The sequence below is a fragment of the Balaenoptera ricei genome, chromosome X (genome assembly GCF_028023285.1).
Source record: "Balaenoptera ricei isolate mBalRic1 chromosome X, mBalRic1.hap2, whole genome shotgun sequence".
NCBI classification, from domain to species: Eukaryota; Metazoa; Chordata; class Mammalia; order Artiodactyla; family Balaenopteridae; genus Balaenoptera; species Balaenoptera ricei.
This window is the reverse complement of record NC_082660.1, coordinates 45,319,210-45,342,297: the sequence shown is the minus strand read 5'-3', so window position 1 is coordinate 45,342,297 and position 23,088 is coordinate 45,319,210. Positions and strand designations below refer to the sequence as shown.

Genomic DNA, 23,088 nt, shown 5'->3' with positions numbered 1-23,088 from the left:
TAACCTCTCTGTGCCTCATGTATCATTTGTTTTCTGCCAATAGGGAATAAAAGTTGTACTCAAGTGCGTTATGAGGGTTAAATGAGTTGGTATCTGTAAAAGAGAATTTTAAAATACAGGAAGGGGAACAGGAAGCCAACCTTATGCTAATTTAGCATCCTTCTGTGGTACGAACTGAACAAATTTGAGAGGGACTGTTGGCTCCTTGGTTTTGGGCACTGTGATTGTATTAACGTAGCTCAAAGAAGCACCATCTTTTTTTTTTTTTTTAAGCTCTTTCAGACTGTTGACTCATCTGGAGCTTAAAGTCAAGTAAATCCCCTAAGCCCTTTTCACGCTTGATGCTGCCAAGCCAAGTTCCTATTGTCTTGTTCTGCTGCAACTTATGTCCTTGAGCCTAAAGGCCAAGCTTCACATTTATCCCCTTTTCAGCTTGTTGACTTTGACCCTACTGCCTGTTAAGGTCATTTTTCAATCTTGATTCTGTCATCCAGTGGCTCTCCCTCCAGCTCTGGGTGCTTCAAAGTTGACAAGCTAGCCTTCCATGTTTTTATTTGAATTGGTTAAAATTGTTGAATAGTACTGGCCATTCCCTTACAATTAACATCAGCCTATTCAAAAGCAACCTTGTGGACATGATCATTTATCTGGTTATGAATCTGCCTAATATCACTATATTCCAGGCCACAATACCATCCATTTTTGTCACCTTGTTCACAGGATTCGTCTAACATCTTGTTGTCATTTTATGTGGGCCCTGTCACCTCTCTCCCTCACTTACTCCACAGCAGCCATGCTATTCTCTTCACTGTCCACAAACATCCCAGGCAGTCTCCCTTCTCTGGGTGGGTTCTTATTCTTCCTCTTGACCCCCAAAAAACTCTTCCCCCAGATATCTGCATTGCTCATTACCTCACTTCATTCAAATGTCATCTCACCAGAGAAGCCATCCCTGACCACCTGTCTAAAGCAACACCCCCTTCAGTCTCCATTCCCCTTTCCCTGCTTTATTTTTCTTCATATGGCATTATTTTCTATATTTATTTGTGTGTTTATTTATGGTCTGCATCCTTCCATTAGAATATAAATTCCACAAGAGCAAAGATCATTTCTATCTTGTCCATCACTGTATATCAGAACATAACAAAGACAGGCACAAAGAATGCCCTCAATACATATATGTTGAATGAATGAATGAATGTCTTAACTACCATTGTGTTAACATATTTTTTGTAAAAAAATGTTGAAAAGGGATAACATGTTCAGGGAGGGTAACTACTTCCAAGCTATGCTACTGAAGGGACATAGCAGACTCCCCTTGTAGCTATGAGCCCTGGCAAGCCCTGAAGGTTTGGTGCATGACAGGCTAGCTGGCTCAGGAGGTCTTCAAGCTCCACTGGCCAGTGAGTAGAAATTGGCCCATAGAAGAAGTTTGCTTTAGATTTTTCCAGGCAAAACAGCCATGAAATCTGCTCAAGTCAGTAGTCTTCTTCTTCAGGCTCCCTTTTACCCAGGCTACAACAAATGGGACACTTCAACTTGCCTCTCTCCCCATGGCACACACCATTCAGGAGCAAGCCACATGCTTTTTTCCCTTTGCATTTATTTTTGCTGGGGCATCCCTGGCAAGCCACGAGCTCAGAGGTTTGGAGGCTCACAATTTGTCTAGCATCTCCTATGAGGCCATTGCTCACAGCCTGTCTCCCTGCCAACAGGCTCTACGACTCAGTATGAGCTGGCAGGCTTTGGCAATTTAGACTGCTATAACTCCACTTCTCTATGGGGAACTTCAGTGTTGGGGATTATTTAAAGCCTCTCTCTTGTCCAGACAATTTCCCTATAGTCTTGTTTCCCTGATAATTGGTATGATAACTTAGATTGCTCTGCCAGAACTTTAGAGGAGTGATTAAAGCTCCCTTCTTCACTCCACATTGATATGTTCTGTCATTAGCTCCTGGCTGAAAGGTAGCCTTTTCTCCCCATCTCTCCTGACCTTGTATCTTCTCAGTGTAAGAACTGAGCTATCCCAGGCAGAGAGAGGACAAGTTGGGTGTGCTGATCCTCCTCCTGGGTTCTCAACCTTCTCCTTCTTCAGTTTTCCCTTGACATTTCATTGATCTTTGGTTGTGGCACCAGTTTTTTTTTTTATTCCTTGTGTTCCAATACACTGCTGTGTATGAATCTGTCTCCCCAGCTTGAGGGCAAGAGCTAGACCCCTAGCAGTATGTAGCATGATGATTGGCATGTAGTAGTTGCTCAGCAAATGTTGGTTACCTGGCAACAGCTGGGCAAAGACCAGCTGTTGTTGTTTTCTTAAATAAAAGCCCCTTTGGGTTGAGTCTAACTTCCCCTCTGTTCCTCAGTCTCAGAGGCACAGGGAAGCTGTGGGAGGTGTTGGATGTCTATTATCTTGATTGTGGTGATGGTATCATGGGTGTTTGCATATGTCTGAACTCATTAAATTGTACACGTTAAATATATGCAGTTCTTTGTATATCAATTATACCTCAATAAAGCTGTTTTTAAAAAGTCTTTGTAAAATTTGATGTTAAGTCATGCCTTGCTTCCATCTAAATGGCCCTTTTCTTTTTTTCCCTTTTCTTTCTGTTGTATGCATTATTAGGCCAATTAGAAGTATGTCCAGATTTCTGGAATCTTGATTGGTCTTCAGCCTGTTCATGCCCCCTTCTCATCTTCATCAACTCCAAAAGCGGCGATCACCAAGGGATCGTCTTCCTCCGGAAATTCAAGCAATACCTTAACCCGTCTCAAGTGTTTGACCTTTCGAAGGGTGGACCTGAAACCGGGTAAGCATGGGGTAAGGGATGTAGTTACGGGTATAGAAGGGACTCCCCCCTCTACACATTCTAGAGTAGGATAGGCTTCCTGAAATAATTAGTTCTAGTACCTGGGCAGGAAAGGTCTATTTTCTCAAGTCAGGACACAAACACAACTCCACAGCATCTTGAGTTGGCTGGCTGGAGGACTTTTAGCCCTCTCCCAGAAATCCTTTCAAGCCTATGTCCTGCTCTCAGATTTGCTTCACCTTTTCCAGTTGGAAAAGGTAACTATGTCTCCTGACTTCAGAGGAGGAGGCAAATGGATATTATTTTCCACCTTTCCTGTCACTCACTCTTTTTCTTGGGGGCAAGTAGGTACATCTCTACTACAGGCCTGTTTTATTTAGAGACCATCTGGCTGTTCAGCCCTGGTTTCTGTGAACCCACTGGCAACTGTGCAAGACATTCTTCCTGGGTCTCAGCAAGTAGATTAGGCTAGGCAACTAGTAACTTCCAGAACAAGGTTGGGCAAAGAAGAGTGTAGGTTGAGGCAAGGCCCGATCTCCAGGATTGCCTGTGGGAGCATTCCCTATGATCTTAGGTACACAGAGAGATAGGGGTTAAGGGAAAGGAAACAGGTAGCCTGATAGCAGGGTGCAGAAGCAGCAGTCCTTAGCTCCTGGCACATTGTAAGAAAGAGTTGTAAAACTCATCAGCTCATGAAATGACTCCCCTTTCCCCTCTTCCTTCCAGACTCTGCATGTTCAAGAACTTTGCTCGCTTTCGCATTGTGGTTTGTGGTGGAGACGGCAGCGTGAGCTGGGTCTTATCTCTGATTGATGCCTTTGGATTACAGGAACGGGTGAGTCCCTAGCTGACTTAATTTAACCATTGCTAAAGAGACTGGCGGTGTGGAACTGCTTATCCCAAGAAGTCCCTGGTCTTTACTCTCCTTGTCTATAAAATACACGTTTCCTACTGGTTTCACAGTCAACCTGACTGGTAGATTCCCAATCTAAGCCTGCTCACCTATACCATTTTCTGGTTATCTAACAGTAGGAAGGAAGAAAGAGGAAGTTAGCAGAAAAAAATGAGCAGTGCTCTAATTCCCAAGCCCCAAAATGAAGATTTGAAGGGGAGGAAAGCAAGAAAAAAAGAAGTGGCATCAGGCAGCATTCAGCCCCCAATTCCCTACCCCTCCTGAGGCCACTTTCTTCCCTGAGTCTCTAGAGTAGCAGAAGTGCTCCTCTACCTCTCCCCCCTCTCCCTAAGCAGCCCCCTGCTCTTCTGACTGCAGTAGCTTTATCTCCTTAAGGCACCTTACCTCTTTGGCCCAGCCTAGATAGAAATTTGTGGCTATATTTCTCTTTTATAAGCATGGCTACAAATATTGTCACTTTCCAGCAACTTTTCCCCTTACTGAGTAGGTTCTGTATTGCCAAGAGTGGGATCCAACTCCTTAGGGAAAATTTCACTCAACTTCAAACATCTTCCTATTACACTTCCTAAAATCATAGGTCCCTTATTGCCACTAGTTTTGAAACCATATTTTTTTTTCCCAAAAAGCACCCTCTGGGTTCTTTTATGGGTGGATCTTGGTAGGATTGTCTGAAAAGGGTGCCTGGTTTTGTTCTTGCAGTGTCAGCTGGCAGTCATCCCTCTTGGAACCGGTAATGATCTGGCCCGTGTCCTTGGCTGGGGTGCATTCTGGAACAAAAACAAATCGCCTCTGAACATCCTCAACAGAGTGGAGCAAGCTGGTGTGAGGATTCTAGACAGGTGAGTAGCTGAAAGATCAGGTCGTTGTGGCTCTTTCATTCCCTTGCCAGTTACTCCCAGTTACATCATCTCAATCAGGAATGTTCTAAACTCCCTCACAGAGCTTCATTGCCTTTCTGGCTTCGGTGCAAGGAAATTTGGGGGACCTTGCCTATTAAGAAGCCAGGGTCTACTGTGTATCCTTTAAACATCACTGAAGCCCCTCCTCAAACTTAAAAGATCCTAGAGCAGGAGCCCCCATTGGTAAATTTCAAGGGTTCTATAAACCTCCTTCAAATTGCATAGCTAATTATCCATGTAAGCATATTTTTTCCTTGGGAAAGTTTCCATCTTTCTGTTCTATTCTAGGATAGTATAGAAACTATTCTATAGCTTTATCAGGTACTCAAAGAAACTCAAAAAAAGAGGGCTCATAAACAATTGGCCTGGATTATCTGTGTCCTAGAGAAGAGACAGTATTCCCCCTCCAATCTTCTGAGAAGAAAGACTTTCTATGTGGGGGCATAGTATTTGATTTATGACTGCTCATAAGGATAACCTGGGGAGCTTTTTCAAGGTACCAAGCTGGGCCCTACCACAAATATTCTTTTTTTTTTTTAAATTAATTAATTAATTAATTAATTTATTTATGGCTGTGCTGGGTCTTCATTTCTGTGCGAGGGCTTTCTCTAGTTGCAGCAAGTGGGAGCCACTCTTCATCGCGGTGCGCGGGCCTCTCACTATCGCGGCCTCTCTTGTTGTGGAGCACAGGCTCCAGACGCGCAGGCTCAGTAGTTGTGGCTCACAGGCCTAGTTGCTCCGCGGCATGTGGGATCTTCCCAGACCAGGGCTCGAACCAGTGTCCCCTGCATTGGCAGGCAGATTCTCAACCACTGCGCCTCCAGGGAAGCCCCCACAAATATTCTTATTCAGTAGGTCTTGGGTAGAGCCCTGGTACGTGTATTTTACAAAAGCACCTCAGGTGACCTTGGTAGTTACCACTGCTTGAGAAGCACTGCTCTCTGAGAACTCTGTGGTGGAATTCCTTCCATCACACTGGCCTTGAGAAGTCATGAAGCAGAGGTCTCTCTTGGGGTATACCTTGAGATCACGTGACCTGAGATAACTTGGGCATCCCCTACAACTCATTCCTACCCATCACATAAATATTTTGACCCCTTTCGTGACATGTGAAGCATTGGTGCCAACCTGTGATGAAACAGAGCCCTAAATATCTGTCTTTAAACTTCATTTCAGATGGAGTGTGATGATCCGGGAGACTCCCAGACAAACCCCACTGCTAAGAGGACAAGTTGAAATGGATGTACCCCGATTTGAGGTAACAACTGCCTAGCTATAATTCAGGCCAACATCTTTATTACACATTGAAATAATAGGCTAAACCCAGAGAGAAGCTTTTGTATAGTCCATGGGCTTGATAAGGATGAGATCATTCAGGATTGGGGACATTTCAATTAGCAGTTATTTACCAAAAACTGTGTTAGGTGTTGGGGATATAATTCAGTCAGCTATTTACTTATGCATTCACTCAAAATATTTATGGAAAGTATGGATTAACTACAGTGTGTTCCTTCCTCTTCAATTTTTGGAATAGTTTGAGAATAATATGTATTAACTCTTCTTTGTATGTTTGGTAGAACTCCCCTGTGAAGCCATCCAGTCATGGATTTTGGTTAGCTGGGAGTTTTTTAAATTACAAATTCAGTTTCACTATTAGTGATCAGTCTGTTCAGATTGTCTATTTCTTCCTGATTCAGTCTTTAAAGATTGTATGTTTCTAGAAATGTGTCTATTTCTTCTAGGTTGTTCAATTTGTTGACATATAACTGTTCATAGTATTCTTTTATGATTTTTTGAATATCTGTGGTATTGGTTGTTATGTCTCCGCTTTAATTTCTTATTTTATTTGGGTCCTCTCTCTTTTCTTCTTGGTGAGCCTCACTAAAGGTTTATCAATTTTATCTTTTCAAAGGACCAGATCTTGGTTTCATTAATCTTTTCTATTGTTTTTTTGGTCTCTGTTTTATTTATTTCCTTCTGATCTTTATTATTTCCTGCCTTCTGATGACTTGGAGCTTTGTTTGCTCTTTTTCTAATTCTTTTAGTTGGTAATATAAGTTGTTTGAGATTTTTCTTGTTTCTTGAGGTAGGCCTGTATCACTGTAAACTTCCCTCTTAGAACTGCTTTGCTGCATCCCACAGATTTTGGAATGTTGTGTCTCCATTTTCATTTGTATCAAGGTACTTTCTGATTTCCTCTTTGATTTCATCATTGTCCCATCTTTTTTTTTAACATCTTTATTGGAGTATAATTGTTTACAATGGTGTGTTAGTTTCTGCTTTATAACAAAGTGAATCAGCTATACATATATATATATATCCCCATATCTCCTCCCTCTTGTGTCTCCCTCCCACACTCCCTATCCCACCCCTCTAGGTGATCACAAAGCACTGAGCTGATCTCCCTGTGCTATGTGGCTGTTTCCCACTAGCTATCTATTTTACACTTGGTAGTAGTGTATATATATATGTCCATGCCACTCTCTCACTTCGTCCCAGCTTACCCTTCCCACTCCCTGTGTGCTCAAGTCCATTCTCTATGTCTGTGTCTTTATTCCTGTCCTGCCTCTAGGTTCTTCAGAACCTTTTTTTATTTTTTTTTTAGATTCCATATATATGTGTTAGCATATGGTATTTGTTTTTCTCTTTCTGACTTACTTCACTCTGTATGACAGACTCTAGGTCCATCCACCTCACTACAAATAACTCAATTTCATTTCTTTTTATGGCTGAGTAATATTCCATTGTATATATGTGCCACATCTTCTTTATCCATTCGTCTGTTGATGGACACTTAGGTTGCTTCCGTGTCCTGGCTATTGTAAATAGAGCTGCAATGAACATTGTGGTACATGACTCTTTTTGAATTATGTCCCATTGGTTTATTTAGTAGCATGTTGTTTAGTCTCCTGTTTGTGTTTTTCCATTTTACTTCCTGTAATTGATTTCTAGTTTCATACTGTTGTGGTCAGAAAAAATGCTTGATATAATTTCTATCTTCTTAAATTTGTTGAGACTTGTTTTATGGCCTAGCATGTGATCTATCCTGGAGAACATCCCAGGTGCACTTGAAAAGAATATGTATTCTGCTGCTTTTGGATAGAATGTCCTGTAGATAAGTCCAACTGTTCTATTGTGTCATTTAAGACACCATTTCCTTATTGATTTTCTCTCTGGATGATCTGTCCATTAAAATAAGTGAAGTGTTAAAGTCCCCTACCATTTTTGTATTATTGTCAATTTCTCCCCTCATGTTTGTTAATATTTCCTTTATATATTTAGGTGTTCCTGTATTAGGTGTGTATATGATAAAGAGTGTTATATCCTCTTATTGTATTGATCATTTTATCATTATATAATACCCTTAATCTTTTGTTATAGACTTTGTTTTAAAGGTTATTTTGTCCTATATGAATATTATTACCCCTGTTTTCTTGTCGTTTCAATTTACATGAAATATCTTTTTCCATCCTCTGACTTTCAGTCTGTGTGTGTCTAACTCGAAGTGAGTCTCTTGTAAGCAGCATATAGATGGGTCTTCTTTTTTCATCCAATCAGCCACCCTATGTCTTTCAATTGGAGTATTTAGTCCAATGACCTTTAAAGTGATTATTGATAGGTATGTACTTATTGCCATTTTGTTATTTGTATTCTGGTTGTGTTTGTACTTCTCTGTTCTTTTCTTCTTCTTTTAGTTTCTTCCTTTGTGGTTTGATGGTTTTCTTTCTTGGTTTGCTTGTGTTCCTTTCTCTCTAGTTTTATATATCTATTGTAGGTTTTTAATTTGTGGTTACCAAGGGGTTCCTATATGTTGACCTACGACTGTATCTACTTTTTAAAAACTGTTAGTCATTTCAGTTCAAACACATTCTAAAATATCTACTTTTTTTACTCCCCTCCCCCCACATTTTGTGTTTTTAATGTCATATTTTACATCTCCATGTTTATCCCTTCACAGTTTATTGTAGTTATACTTGATTTTACATTTTTTTCTTTAAATCTTTGTACTAGCTTACTTAATTGGTTGATCCTCAGCCTTTATTATATATTTGCCTTTACTAGTGGAATTTGTTCCTTTCCCATAGAAATTTACTTTTTGTTATAGCCTTTTCAATTAGAGAAAACCCTTTAACATTTCTTTTAGGGTAGGTTAAGTATTGCTCAATTCTTTTAGTTTTTGCTTGTCTGAGAAGTTCTTTATCTCTCCTTCAATTCTAAATGATAATCTTGCTGGGAGAGCATCCTAGCTTGCAGGTTTTTCCCTTTTAGCACTTTATATATATATCATGTCCTACCTTCTGGCCTGCAAGTTTTCTGAAGAGAAATCAGTTGATAGCCTTATGTGGATTCCCTTATATATGACTCTTTGATTTTCTCTTGCTGCCTTTAGAATTCTTTATCTTAAACTTTTGCCATTTTAATTATTATGTCTTGGTATGCATCTGTTTGGGTTCATCTTGTTTGGGACCCTCTATGCTTCTTGTACCTGGATATTGGTTTCCTTCTTCAGTTTCAAGAAATTTTCAACCATAACTTCATCAAATATACTTTTAAGCCCCCTCTCCCTCTCTCTTCTTCTGGGACCCCTATAATGCTGATGTTGGTATGCTTTGTGTTGTCCCAAATGTCCCTTAAACTGTTCTCATTTTTAAAAATTTTCTTTTTACTATTCCAATTGGATGATTTCCATTATTCTATCTTCCAGATCACTTATTCATTCTTCTGTATCACCTAGTCTGCCGTTAATTCCTTCTAGTGTGTTTTTCATTTCACCTTTTAAAATTTTTTATTTCCTTGTTAAAATTCTGTGTTCATCTATTCTTTTCCCTAATTCAGTTAGCCTATCTATTACTAATGCTTTGAATTCTTTATCTAGTAAATTGTGTATTTCTGTTTTATTAGTTGTTTTTTTTTTCAGGGGTTTTCTCCTGTTTTTTCAATGAAACAAATCCCTCTGTCTTCTCATTGTTCTTAACTTTTGCTGTCTCTATTCTATGAAATTAGATGAAACAGTTACCTTTTCCAGTCTTGAAGGGGTGTCCTTGGGTATGAGCATCCCCATACAGTCTGCATGTGCCCAGTGACTTTGGTGGGAGAGCTAGATCTGACTTGAGCACAAGTCATGTCTTTCCCTAGAGTGTGCTGGCAGCTATCACCTCAGTAGGAGGTGGTGCTGCAGATGGAGCAGCGAGAGCTAGAGTCCAGTGTGAGCCAGGGCTTCTCCCTTTTTCAGTGGCCAACACCACCCTCTTGGGGCTGGGGGCAGGTCCCAAATTGCTGGAGCAGAAGCACTGAGGGTCAGGTCCAAGATGGCTCCATTCCCTCTCAGTGTGTTCTTTCCCCCATCCTAGCACCAGCACAATTGCCCCAGAGGGGAACAGTGCTGGAGCAAGAGGGGCTGGAGCAGGCATTTGGCATGGGTGTGGGCCTGGGTTCAGGCTGTGATGTCCCCAGTTCCACTTGGAATCCTGGAATACTTCTGATGTGGTGCCTCCATAAATGCCAGGTTGCTGCCCCTGCCCCATTCAGATGCCATTTGGGGTCTGGGCTGGCATAGTCCCTCAAATCTGAGCACTCCCCTCAGCCACCCTCACCCTAGCATAGAGCTGTTATGGTGAAGCAAGTGGGGTAGAACAGGTGCTTGGCTCAGGCTGGCTGTGTGCCAGAGTGGTTGTGGGAAACTGGCCAGAGTCCCATTCAGTTTCAACCTGTTTTTTTCTGCCTTGTTTCAGGAATAAGCAAGTGTGGGTGTGCTCTTCACTAGCAGAGTGTAGGTTTCTTTTGTTTGTTTGTTTGCTGTATAATATATCAAAGTTGCTTATTTATTTTATACATAGTGCTTTGTATCTCTTAATCTGATACCCTTATCTCACTCCTCCCTATTCCCTCTACACTGGTAACCACTAGTTTGTTCTCTACGTCTATCAGTCTGTTTCTGTCTTTTGAATATACATTTGTTTTGTTTTTCACATTCCACATGTAAGTGATAAAACAGAGTATTTGTTTTTCCTCACTGACATATTTCACTAAGCATAATACCCTCAAGGTCCATCACATTGTTGCAAATGGCAGAATTCCATTCTTCTGGGGGGGGCTGAGTAGTATTCCATTGTATATATAAACCACATCTGTATCCATTCATCTGTTGATGGGCACTTAGGTTGCTTCCATATCTTGACTATTGTAGATAGTGCTGCTATGAACATTGAGGTACATGCATCTTTTCAAATTAGTGTTTTCATTTTCTACAAATACATACCCAGCACTGAAATTCCTGGATCATATCATAGTTCTATTTTTAGTTTTTTAAAGAAACTCCATACTGTTTTCTATAGTGGCTGGAAACAATGTACAACCCCACCAATAGTGTACTAGGGTTCCCATTTCTCCACATCCTCTCCAAATTTCTTATTTGCAGACATTTTGATGATAGCCATTCTGACAGGTGAGGTGATATCACATTTTTGTTTTGCATTTCTCTAATAATTAGCAATGTTGAGCATCTTTTCATGTGCCTGTTAGCCATATGTATGTCTTCTTTAGAAAAATTTCTATTCAGGTCTTCTGCCCATTTGTTGATTGGGTTGTTTATTTTTTTGATATTGAGTTGTATGAGCTGTTTGTTATTTTGGATATTAACCCCTTGTCAGCCACACCATTTGCAAATATTTTCTCCCTTTTCATAGGTTGTATTTTCATGTTATTGATAGTTTCCTTTGCTGTGCAAAAGCTTTTTAAGTTTAATTAGGCCCTATTACTTTATTTTTGCTTTATTTCCTTTGGCTTAGGAGACGGACCCAAAAAAATATTGTTACGATTTTTGTCAAAGAGTGTTCTGCCTATGTTCTCTTCTAGGAGTTTCATGGTGTCATGTCTTACATTTAGGTCTTTGAACCACTTTGAGCTTATTTGTATACATGGTCTGAGGAAATGTTCTAATCTCATTGTTTTACATGTGGCTGTTCAGTTTTCCCAGTACCACTTGCTGAAGAGACTGTCTTTTCTCCATTGTATATTCTTGCCTCTTTTGTCATAAAGTAATTGACAATAGGTGCGTGGGTTCACTCCTGGTTCTCTATTCTGCTCCTTTGATCTATGTGTCTGTTTCTGTGCCGGTACCATGCTGTTTTGATTTCTGTAGCTTTGTAGTATATTCTGAAGTCTGGGAGGGTTATACCTCCAGCTTTGTTCTTTTTTTCTCAAGATGACTTTGACAATTTGGAGTTTTTTGTGGTTCCCTATGGATTTTTATTTGTTCTCGTTCTGTGAAAAATGTCATGGATATTTTTATAGGGATTTCATTAAATCTGTAGATTCCTTTGTGTATTATGGCTATTTTAACAATATTAATTCTTCCAATCCAAGGGCACAGGATATCTTTCCATTTCTTTGAATTATCTTCAGTTCCTTTCATCAATGTTTTATAGTTTTCAGATTATAGGTCTTTCACCTCCTTGGTTAAGTTTATTCTTGGTATTTTCTTCTTTTTGGTATGATTTTAAACAGGATGATTTTTTACTTTCTGTTTCTGAAATTTCATTATTAGTGTATATAAATGCAACAGATTTCTGTATATGGTAATCTTGTATCCTTCAACCTTGCTGAATTCATTTATTAGTCCTAATATTTGGGGGTGGAGACTTTAGAGTTCCCAATATAAAGTATTATGTCATCTGCAAATAGTGACAGTTTTACTTCTTCCCTTCCAATTTGGATGCCTTTTCTTTCTTTTACTTCTCTGATTGCTGTGGCTAGAGCTTCCATTACTATGTTAAACAGAAGTGGTAAGAGTGGGCATCCTTGTCTTGTTCCAAAACTTAGTGGGAAGTCTTTCAGCTTTTCACCATTGAGTATGATGTTGGCTATGGGTTTATCATAATGGCCTTAATTATGCTGAGATATGTTCCCTCTATACCCACTTTGATAAGAATTTTTATCATGAGTGGATGTTGAAATTTTTCAAATGCTTTTCCTGCATCTATTGAGGTGATCTTGTGATTTTTATCCTTCCTTTTGTTAATGTGCATCACATTGATTGATTTGTGAATGTTGATTCACCCTCTTGACCCTGGAATAAATCCAACTTGATCATGGTGTTTGATCCCTTTTATATATTGTTGTATTCAGTTTGCTAATATTTCGTTGAGGATTTTTGCATCTATATTCATCAAAGATATTGGCCTATAATTTCTTTTTTTGTGTGTGTAGTTTCCTTGTCTGGTTTTGGTATCAGAGTAATGGTGGCCTTGTAGAATAAATCTGTGAGTGTTCCTTCCTCTTCAAGTTTTTGGAATAGTTTGAGAGGGATAAGTATTAGCTCTTCTCTATATGTTTGTTAGAATTCCCCTCTGAGGCCATCTGGTCCTGGACTGTTGTTTGCTGGAAGTTTTTTTTTATTACAGATTCAATTTTACTTGTAGTGATTAGTCTGTTCAAATTGTCTGTTTCTTCTTGAAGCAGTCTTGGCAGGCTGTATTTTTCTAGAAATTTGTTCATTTCTTCTAGGTTGCCCAATTTGTTGGCATATAACTGTTCATAGTATTCTCTTATGATTTTTTACATTTCTGTGGTATTGGTTGTTATGTCTCCTCTTTCATTTCTTATTTTGTTTATTTGGATCCTCTCTCTTTTCTTCTTGGTGACCCTGGCTAAAGGTTTATGAATTTTATTTATCTTTTTAAGGAACCAGCTCTTGGTTTTATTGATCTTTTCTATTGTTTTTTGGATCTCTATTTTATTTATTTCCCCTCTGATTATTATTTTTATTATTATTATTATTTATATATTATTATTATTATTTCCTTATTTCTGCTGACTTTGGGCTTTGTTTGTTCTTCTTTTTCTAATGCTTTTAGGTGGTAAGATGTTTGCTCAAGATTTTTCTTGTTTCTTGAGGAAGGCCTGTATTGGTTCTAACTTCCCCCTTAGAACTGCTTTTGCTGCATCTCATAGATCTTAGAAAGTTGTGTTTCCGTTTTCATTTGTCTTGAGGTATTTTCTGATTTCCTCTTTGATTTCATCATGTCTCATTGGTTTTTTAGTAGCATGTTGTGTAGTCTCCATGTGTTTGTTCTTTTCCCATTTTTCTTTCTGTATTTGATTTCTAGTTTCATACTGTTTTGGTCATAAGAAATACTTGATATAATTTCTATCTTAAATTTATTGAGACTTCTTTTGTGGCCTAGCATGTGATCTGTCCTGGAGAACATTCCATGTGCATTTGAAAAGAATATGTAATCTGCTGTTTTTGGATGGAATGTCCTGTAGATATCTATTAAGTCCAACTAGTCTATTGTGTCATTTAAATCCACTGTTGTCTTATTATCTGTCTGGATATGTCCATTGATGTCAGTGGAATGTTAAAGTCCTCTACTATTATTATATTGTTGTCAAATTCTCCCTTTACGTCTGCTAGTATTTGCTTTATATGTTTAGGTGCTCCTGTGTAGGTGCATATATGTTAACAAGTGTAATATCTTCTTGTATTGATCCCTTTATCATTATACAATGCCCTTTTCTTTTGTTATAGTCTTCATTTTAAAGTCTTTTTGTCCTATATGAATATTGATATCACCACTTTCTTGTCATTAATGATTTCATGAAATATCGTTTTCCATCCCCTCTCTTTTGTTCTGTGTGTATTTGGCCTGAAGAGATTCCCTTATAGGCAGCATATTGAAGGGTCTTGTTTTTTAATCCAATCAGCCACCCTATGTCTTTTGATTGGAACACTTAGTCTCTTGACATTGAAAGTAATTATTGATAGGTATGTACTTATTGCCATTTTATTACTTGTTTTCCAGTTGTTTTTGTAGTTCTTCTCTGTTCACTTCTTCTTTTTGTTTCTCCCATTGTGATCTAATCATTTTCTTTAGTACTATGCTTGGGTTCCTTTCTTTTTGGTTTTTGTGTGTCTTTACCATGGTTACCATGATTTGTGGTTACCATGGGGTTCAAGTATACTGACCCATAATTATATCTATGTGACTTAAACTGATAGTCATTTAAGTTTAAACACATTCTAAAAGATCTACATTTTTTACTCCCCTCCCCAACATTTTGTGTTTTTTTAATCATATTTTACATCTTCATGCTTATCCCTTTACTGTTAATTGTCTTTATACTTGATTTTACATTTTTTCTTCTTTTAATCTACATGCTTGCTTATTTAATTGATCTTAAATCCTTACTATATATTTGCCTTTCTTATTTGGGGATTTCCCTTTCCTATAGATTCTTACTTCTTTTTTATTTAGAGAAGACCCTTCAACATTTCTTTTAGAGTAGGCTATTGCTCATTTTTCGTTTAGTTTTTGCTTGTGTGAGAAGTTCTTTATCTCTCCTTCTAGTCTAAATTATAACCTTGCTGGGTAGAGTGTCCTATAGGTTGCAGGTTTTTCCCTTTCAGGACTTTGAATATATTTTGTCATTACCTTCTGGCCAGCAATGTTTCTGTGAAGAAATCAGCTGATAGCCTTATGAGGGGGTCCCTGGTAACTGACTATTTTTCTCTTGCTGCCTTTAGAATCCTCTTTCACTTTTGACATTTTAATTAGGTGTCTCGGTGTGGTGTGGTTCTGTTTGGGTTCGTCTTATTTGAGACCCTCTGTGCTTCTTATACCTGGATATCTGTTTCTTTCTTCAGGCTTGGGAAGTTTTCAACCATAATTTTCAACCATCTTCTCTCTCTCTTCTCATTTTGGGACCCCTATAATGTGAAAAATTCCCCCCCACACACACATATATATGCTTTTTGCTGTTCTGATTGTGATTTCCATTTTCTATCTTCCAGATCCCTTATGTGTTTTTCTGTATCACCTAGTCTGCTGTTAATTCCTTCCAGTGTGTCTTTCATTTCAGTTATTGTATTCTTCAGTTCTGACTAGTTCTTTTCTTATATTTTCTAATTCCTTGTTAAAATTCTCACTGTGTTCACCTATTCTTCTCCCTAATTCAGTTAGCTTTCTTATTACTAATGCTTTGAATTTTTTATCTAGTAAGTTATTTATGTTCCATTAGTTGTTTTTTCAGGGCTTTCTCTTTCTCTTTCAATTGAGACAAATTATTCTGTCTTCTCATTTTGCTTATCTTTCTCTGTCTCTATGAAATTAGGTGAAACAATTACCTATGGTGGTCTTAGAGGGATGTCCTTATGTGGGAGTATCCCTATACAGTCTACAAGGCCCCAGTGGCTTTGGTGGCAGAACTGGATTTGATGTGAGCACAAGTCACACCCTTCCTCAGGGTGTGCTGGTAGCTGTCACCTTGGTAGGAGGTGGGGCTAGAGATGGAGGTGCTAGGGCCAGAGCAATGTGTGAGTCAGGGCTTCCCCTCTGTTCAGTGGTCATCACCGCCTTACTGAGAGCAGGGTCAGGTCCCAAGGTGCTGGAGCAAAAGCCCTGAGGGTTGGGTCCGAGCTGGCTCAGTTCCCTTTAAATGTGTGCTCTTTTCCCTCCCAGCACTGGCACCCTCACCCGAGTGGAGCAATGCTGGAGAAAGAGGGGCTGGTGTGGGTATTCAACAGTGGTGGGGGCATGGGCTGTGGTGGTCTGACTGCCATCAGAGATCTCGTCTGCCCCTGATGCTCCACCTGTGCAACTGCCAGTAACAGCTGCCCCCTGCTTGCTCAGATGCCACTTAGGGTTTGAGCCACCATAGCATCTTTTTTTTATTGACGTATAGTTGATTTACAATGTTTCAGGTGTAATATATATATATATATATATATATATATATATATATATATACACACACACACACACACACACACACGCATATATATATATGTTCTTTTTCAGATTCTTTTCCATTATAAGTTGGTACACCATAGTATCTTACAGCCAAGCTTTTTCCTTATTGTGGCAGCCCTTAGTCCCATGTGGAGCTGCCATATGAGGCAAACTGTGCTGGAGCATTTGCTTGGCTCAGGCTAGGATGCATGCCATAGTGGTCACAGGAAACCAGTCAGCCAGCTGGGTGGTTTCAATCCACCATTTCTGCCCTGTTTTGGGAGCTAGCAAGTTTTCACGGCCTCCTCCCAAGCAGAGTCCAGGCATCCCACAGCCGTCCTATTAGTCCCACTGGCCCTTCAACCAGCCAAGGGGGCTCATCTTCCCTTTGTTGGACCCAAGGGCTAAGGCACCCAATCTGTGGCTCAAACCACCACTCTCCAGGGAGGATCTCTACCTGTGTAATCCCCTTTCTCTTCTGAGTCCCCTCCTAGGGGCACAGGTCCCAACCTGATCACTTCTCTTCCCTTACTGTCTGATTCTATGTGGATCTTTCTTACAGCCTTGGGTATATAGGAGTCTTTCTGCCAGTCTCCTGTTAGTTTTCAGTGAGAATTGTTCCACATGTAGATGTATTTTTGATGTATTCATGGGGGAAGGTGAGTTCCACTTCCTCCTATTCCGCCATCTTGAGTCCCTCCGAGTCTAAGTTTCTTACAGCCCTCCTGTTAGTCCCACTGGTTTTCTAACCAGCTAAGGGGACTTGTGTTCCTGGTGTCAGATTCCAGGGCTGTGGTGCCCAATATGTGGCTCGAACTGCTCACTCCCCAGGGAGGCTCTCTGTCTTTGTAATTCTCTCCCTCTTCTGTGTCCTCTCCCAGAGGCACAGGTCACAACCTGATCACTTCTCTTCCCTTCTTATCCAATTTTGTGTGGATCTTTATTACAGCCTTGGTTGTACAGGAGTCTTTCTGCCAGTCTCCAGTTAGTTTTCAGTGATAATTTCTCCACATTTAGATGTATTTTTGATGTGTTCATGGGGGGAATTGAGTTCCATGTCCTCCTAATCTGCCATCTTGATATCTTCCCCCAGGAAGTTTGAACTTCTATCTAAAAGCAATAAGAATTATATAAAGATTTTTCTTATTATGAAATTTTCAAATATATAGGAAATTTTAAATGGTAGTTTCTACCATTAATATTTCACTATACTTTCTTTATCACATATCTATCCATCTATCTATTCTGCTATCTAATAGAAAGGTTTAAAACAGAATATTTACATGTTATGTGGAGAAAAAATTGAAGGAATAAAGACTAGAGGCAAGGAAAAAAGATAGGCAGCGCTGTAATTGTCTAGGCAAAAGATGATGGTGATTTGGACTGGTGAAGTGGTAATAGGAATAAGAAGAAGTGGACGTAGTTAAAACATATTGAAGAGATAGAATCATCAGGACTTGATAGATGTTTGAATGTGGGGTTGATGGAGAGGGATGAGTATAAGTTGTAGTTAGGAGTACAGACTCAAGAGCCAGACTACCTGGAATCGAATCCTGTCTGTGCCACCTATCAGCTGTCCCTTCCCTATGCCTCAGTTTTCTGTTTTGTGAAATGGGGATAATAATCCTTATTTCATAAGATTGTTATAAGGGTTACCTGAAAAAAATATAGATGTATCTTAGAACAGAACCTAGCACATAGTAAATTCTATATAAGTGGATGCTATTATTATATTTAATATTATATATAAGAGGTGACACTCTGGTTGGAAAGATGTGGGTTCAAATCCCAGATCTATTATTTACTAGCTATGTAATATGAGATTCTTTTTTCATTTGAAACATGGAACAAACAGTAACTCCTTCATATGAGTTTTTGAGTATTAATTTAAATGAGAGGAAACAATATACATCTCTTATTTTTAGAATGACCACAGATCTAAGATTATCTGTGGAGATCTTCCACAAGAATTCTCTAATTGTGATTATTTTCAGAGAGAGAGTTGGGATGCTGGTAAAGCATCAGTAGGAAGTAATGAGATGGGTGAGGATGGGTAGCACACTATGTCACAGTGCTAAGATTCCAGGGCTCAACACTCCTTTTGCCCCTAGGCTGCTGCCATCCAACACTTAGAATCTGCAACCACTGAGTTGAACAAAATCCTGAAGGCCAAGTACCCGACAGAGATGATCATTGCAACCAGGTCAGTCTTCCTTTGGCTCTCAAACTTTGGGATGTTTTTGCCCCTCATGGGCTGTTCCTCAGTCAGAGATGGGGCTCATTTTAATAGCTTGGGGGGTTGAGGCCAAGGAAAGCTTATGTTTACCTTCCCAAATCAAATTTCTTCCAACTCAAACCTCCTGAATAGAAAGTTTACGGGGGGGAAAAAAAAAAGATGAGATTGGGGTGAGGGCTCTTGTTACTCCAAAAAGACAAAATTGTAAGCCACAGATTTGGAAGAAGGGTTACAGAAGGGAAACACAACATTCCATACCATTCAAGAGCATAGCATAGCTCCCTACAGTAGGGAGACCTTGTTTTCCATTTAATACCTGGAAAACTCTCTGTGGTACCTGCTACAGCTGCTTTCGCATAGCTGAGCAACACATTCTCCCCTTCTAAATACGTGGGTCATTCATTCCTCTCGGGACTCTGGTGGGTTCCTTCCAAGTCTACCACATTCTCTTTTGAGAAACAGTCCCTACAGGGACCGTCGTCCCAAAGTCATTATGTTTGTACTAAATTAGCCAGGCCCTTGAACCATAGCTGATTTGACCCAGGGTGAAATCCTGACCCAAGTTGGACTGACTGAATTCTGTTTCCTGGAAATTTGGAATTTGGGCTAAGAAGTGCTAGTTAAACTCTCTTAGGTACTGGCATATTTCACCATATGCACATGAAGAATCAGAATAAACAAAGAGGGGAGAGGGAGTTGGGGGAGAGGGACAAGGAGAGGGAGGGAGGAGAGATCAGGAAAGAGAGAGGGAGAAGGAAGAGGAGGAAGATGGAAACTAATATTATAAGAGAGAAGGTCTCTGGACCTCATGGTCCATGTCACATTGTGTCATCTATCTTATATTTCCAGATTCCTGTGCTCAGCAGTGGAAGATTTTGTAGTTGATATTGTAAAGGCCTGGAGCCGGATAAAACAGAACAATACAGCAATAGAGTCTGTGATTTTGAAAGTAAGTTTCCATCCTTTTTTAATAAAAGCAAATGTGCCTCTCACTGGGAATTGTAAAAGAGCAAGGTGGAGCAGCTGGTAAGCCTCCCTGATGGGGAAAATCCTCATCAAACTTCCACCTTTCACCAAATGAAGAGTGGCACTATACATGCTTATCCATGTACCATGTCCCTAAGCATATGCCAAGCATCTGTCCACACCTAGACACAAGCGTACACCAACATGTATGCACATGGTTGTATACCAGAACATTCTTGAAAATACATACAAATACATGCTAGAAATACACCCACATTCACCTCTATAACAACCACAGTAACAATAACAGCTAACACTTATATAGCACTTACTGTGTGCCAGGAACTGTTCTAAGCACTTATAATGTATTAACTTATTTAATCTTCACAACTGCCCTAGAATATAAAAACACAAATAGATTAAGTGACTTACCTAAGTTTACAAACTATTAAGTGATGGAGCTGGGAATCAAGCTATAATCATGTAGTACACCCCCAAACATACACACAGACAAAGGCAGACACCAGGCAACCATGCAGAGCCACATCCACATTCATAGGAGCATGCCCATGAAAACACCAATCCAGAAATGTTTATCTTTCCTCAGTTTTGCCATATTACACATCATTTTACAGGCCACTCTGACATGAGAAAGACTAGGCAACATATATTGATGCCTGCAGCTGCTCTGAAACAAACAGTGTCTCTTTGACCCCCTAACACCTTTTGGTTATCTTATCACATCTACCCAAGCAGTTCTTTCCCTAAACTTTCATCTCCGCACATGTAGCTTTCTATGCTCAGTGTTCCTGGCCAACTAGTACCCCTCCCTACCTCTCCCCATACCATCTGACTCCTCAGTCTGTGCTTTCAGGCACAAATCCCTCATAACAATGCCCTGTCTCCTTCCCCATATAGAGCGACTTAATGTATGACAAGCTCAGTGTCCTGATTGATATCCTTGCTGAGGATGCAGCAGTTGAGAAGAGTACCACAGCACATGCAGACAGTGCCAAGGCAGATGGAAAGCCCTTCATCCCTCAAATAGACCACATAGCCAAGTGCAAGTTGGAGCTGGCCACAAAGGCCCAGAATCTCCAAAAGTCCTTGAAACTCATCATATTCCAAGTTGAACAAGGTAAAGGCCCCAGGGTTGTGGTGATTGAGGTAGGGGAAAGAGAAGGTTCCTGTGGGTAGTTTACTGGTCTCCCTCGCTCTGGGTCTACTATTTGACATCACTACCAAAACTTGACTAGATTCTGCATTCATAAAGCATCCAAAGTCTGTCCTAGTCTCCACTGATTTGAAAAGCCTCAGTCCTGATAAGCTGCCCCTTTTGCTCCTCCTACCTCCCAGGCACTCAACTCTTTCTACTTATTTATTTTTGGAACTAACAATCATCCTAAACAATTACAGCTGCTAAGTGGCTTGGCTCAAAGGTCTGTCAGCTTCAACCTCCAGCCATGGAATCTTTTTCCACCTGCTCCTGTCCCCTTCCAACCACTGAGCCTATGACGATTTTAGAAAGAAAATAGTGTTCATCTCTGCATGTCTTACACAGTATTAATCAGGAACAAGGGCTCTGAGAGTGGTCCTGGCAGCTCTAGCATTGATTGCCATTTCCCATAACTCATGACAATCTGCAAGCTTCCAACTCAGTATGAAAACTCTTTCAACTCCTCCAACTTCTTAATTTAACATTTTGGTTCCCACTTCTTCTCCACAATGCTTCTTTGAAAAACAGATCAGAAAATATAACACCAAGTGTGTTCTACCTGAGCTATTGGAATTGAACAGAAGTCCATGTAGCAAGGAAGTCCTTTTGGCTGGCCTTTGACCTTTAGCTACAGTACCTTCTCCTGCCTGGGTACCTTTAGGTACAACCTCAGCCAAGTTTCTAAGAAAGAAAGGAAATAACCCTTCTGCACTATGAAATCATTAAACAGCCAGTTTGCCTCTATTTCTGTAGGTAGTTTCCAAGTAGCAGGGATCAGATCAATCTGATGTAGCCATAACCCTGTCACAACTAATCCTCAGCCTGCTCCATCAATACATAAGTCAGATTTAGAAGTGCAACTTGTGGCCATGGGACAGAGAAAGGCTCCCCTGGCAGCACAGGGATTGAACCTATGAGCTTTGGCATAGGCTGAGCACCTGAGCTATACAGTATATAGGCTGGTAAAAGAAAGGAGACTTCTCAAATATTCTGGGTATTGGTGAGACATTTGGTTGAAAGAACGGCATGGTCCTAGAGGCTTAAGTTTAGAACAAAGGTCATGTGAGTAAATGAATTAACAAAGAGGCGAGAATGGCGGTAGAAGAACAGAGTTTCCCACCCTGCTCCCCCTACCTCTGGCCCCAAGCTTCTACTCACAACCACATTTACTGGACGATAGGAAAAGAGTAACAAGTAAAACAGAGAAAGCTCAGGCACGGATGTGAAGAGACATGGCAATACTGTAAGAAAGCTGAAACCACAAACAGCATCATGGAGGAGATGTGATGATCAAATGGGAGTCTCCATTGTCTCCCCACACACTGACTGGTATTAACTAAACAAAAGAGATGCTCAAGAAATGTGACCAATCCTCCCTCCCTCCTTTCCTCCTTTTCTTCCTTCCTTTCCTTCCTCTCCTTCCTTCCTTCCCTCCTTCCTTCCACTTTTTCTCTGTAGTTCTTGATGAGCAAAGCCGACAGACAATATCAGTCAAGAACTTTAGTTCAACTTTCTTCCTGGAAGATGACTCAGAAGATATTAACCAGATGAGCCCAAGACACCGTAATGATCTTTCTCTTCTCCTTCCTTTACTCTAAGCTTCATCTCTGTCTTCTAGTTCCCAGAGAATAAAGATGTATTTTCATGCATCTTCCTTTAGCCATAATCCTACTCTGCAGTACATATCCCTCCCTCTTCTCGAGAAACCTCACACTATAAGACCCCATGCCTATGTCCAGAAGTAATGACCCCATTAGATACTTTGAAAAGGCTGGCCTGATGAAACCCAAGATTTGAAGCTGTTTCACTGCCAGCAAGCAAGCAGCCCAACCTTACTATTCTGTCAGTGGAAGTCCCTGTCCATCCAAGATGATCCCTCTTTGGAATGAGAACCCTGAATATTATCAAGGAGAAAGTCATTGAGCTTGACTCTGCTCCAACAGAGAAAGTGGGGTGAAATACAAGTGGGGGGAAGGGCTTTCTTGTTTGTATCTGACACCAAGGTGACGTCTTTTGTGTCTAGGTTCTCGTCTTGGTACTCTGTCTTCTATATCTTCTCTCAAAAGTGAAGACCTAGATAACCTCAATTTGGAGCACTTATATTTTACACCTGAAACTATGTAAGTATTTAAGCCTATCACCTTCCTATGGCTTCTCCCTTTCTCTGGTTAAGAGAATAGTCTAAGGATACCCAGAGTCAAATGCTGACTCTACTTACTAGTTGTGTGAACTTAAGTAATTCAACCAAACCTCAGTTTCCTCATGTATAAAATGGAGATAATTGTAGAACTTGCCAGATAGGTTTGCTGTATTTATTGAGTT

At 40.1% G+C, this 23,088-nt stretch overlaps 1 protein-coding gene across 1 annotated transcript in view; it reads left to right on the top strand.

The window, feature by feature from the left end:
* DGKK (diacylglycerol kinase kappa) overlaps positions 1 to 23,088 on the top strand; it is a 164,259-nt gene that overhangs the window by 124,676 nt on the left and 16,495 nt on the right. The window contains 9 exon segments of the mRNA XM_059911228.1: positions 2,624 to 2,807; positions 3,534 to 3,642; positions 4,420 to 4,559; positions 5,796 to 5,877; positions 18,460 to 18,551; positions 19,434 to 19,533; positions 20,469 to 20,688; positions 22,225 to 22,329; positions 22,790 to 22,886. Of these exon segments, the coding sequence (XP_059767211.1) occupies positions 2,624 to 2,807; positions 3,534 to 3,642; positions 4,420 to 4,559; positions 5,796 to 5,877; positions 18,460 to 18,551; positions 19,434 to 19,533; positions 20,469 to 20,688; positions 22,225 to 22,329; positions 22,790 to 22,886 (1,129 nt within the window).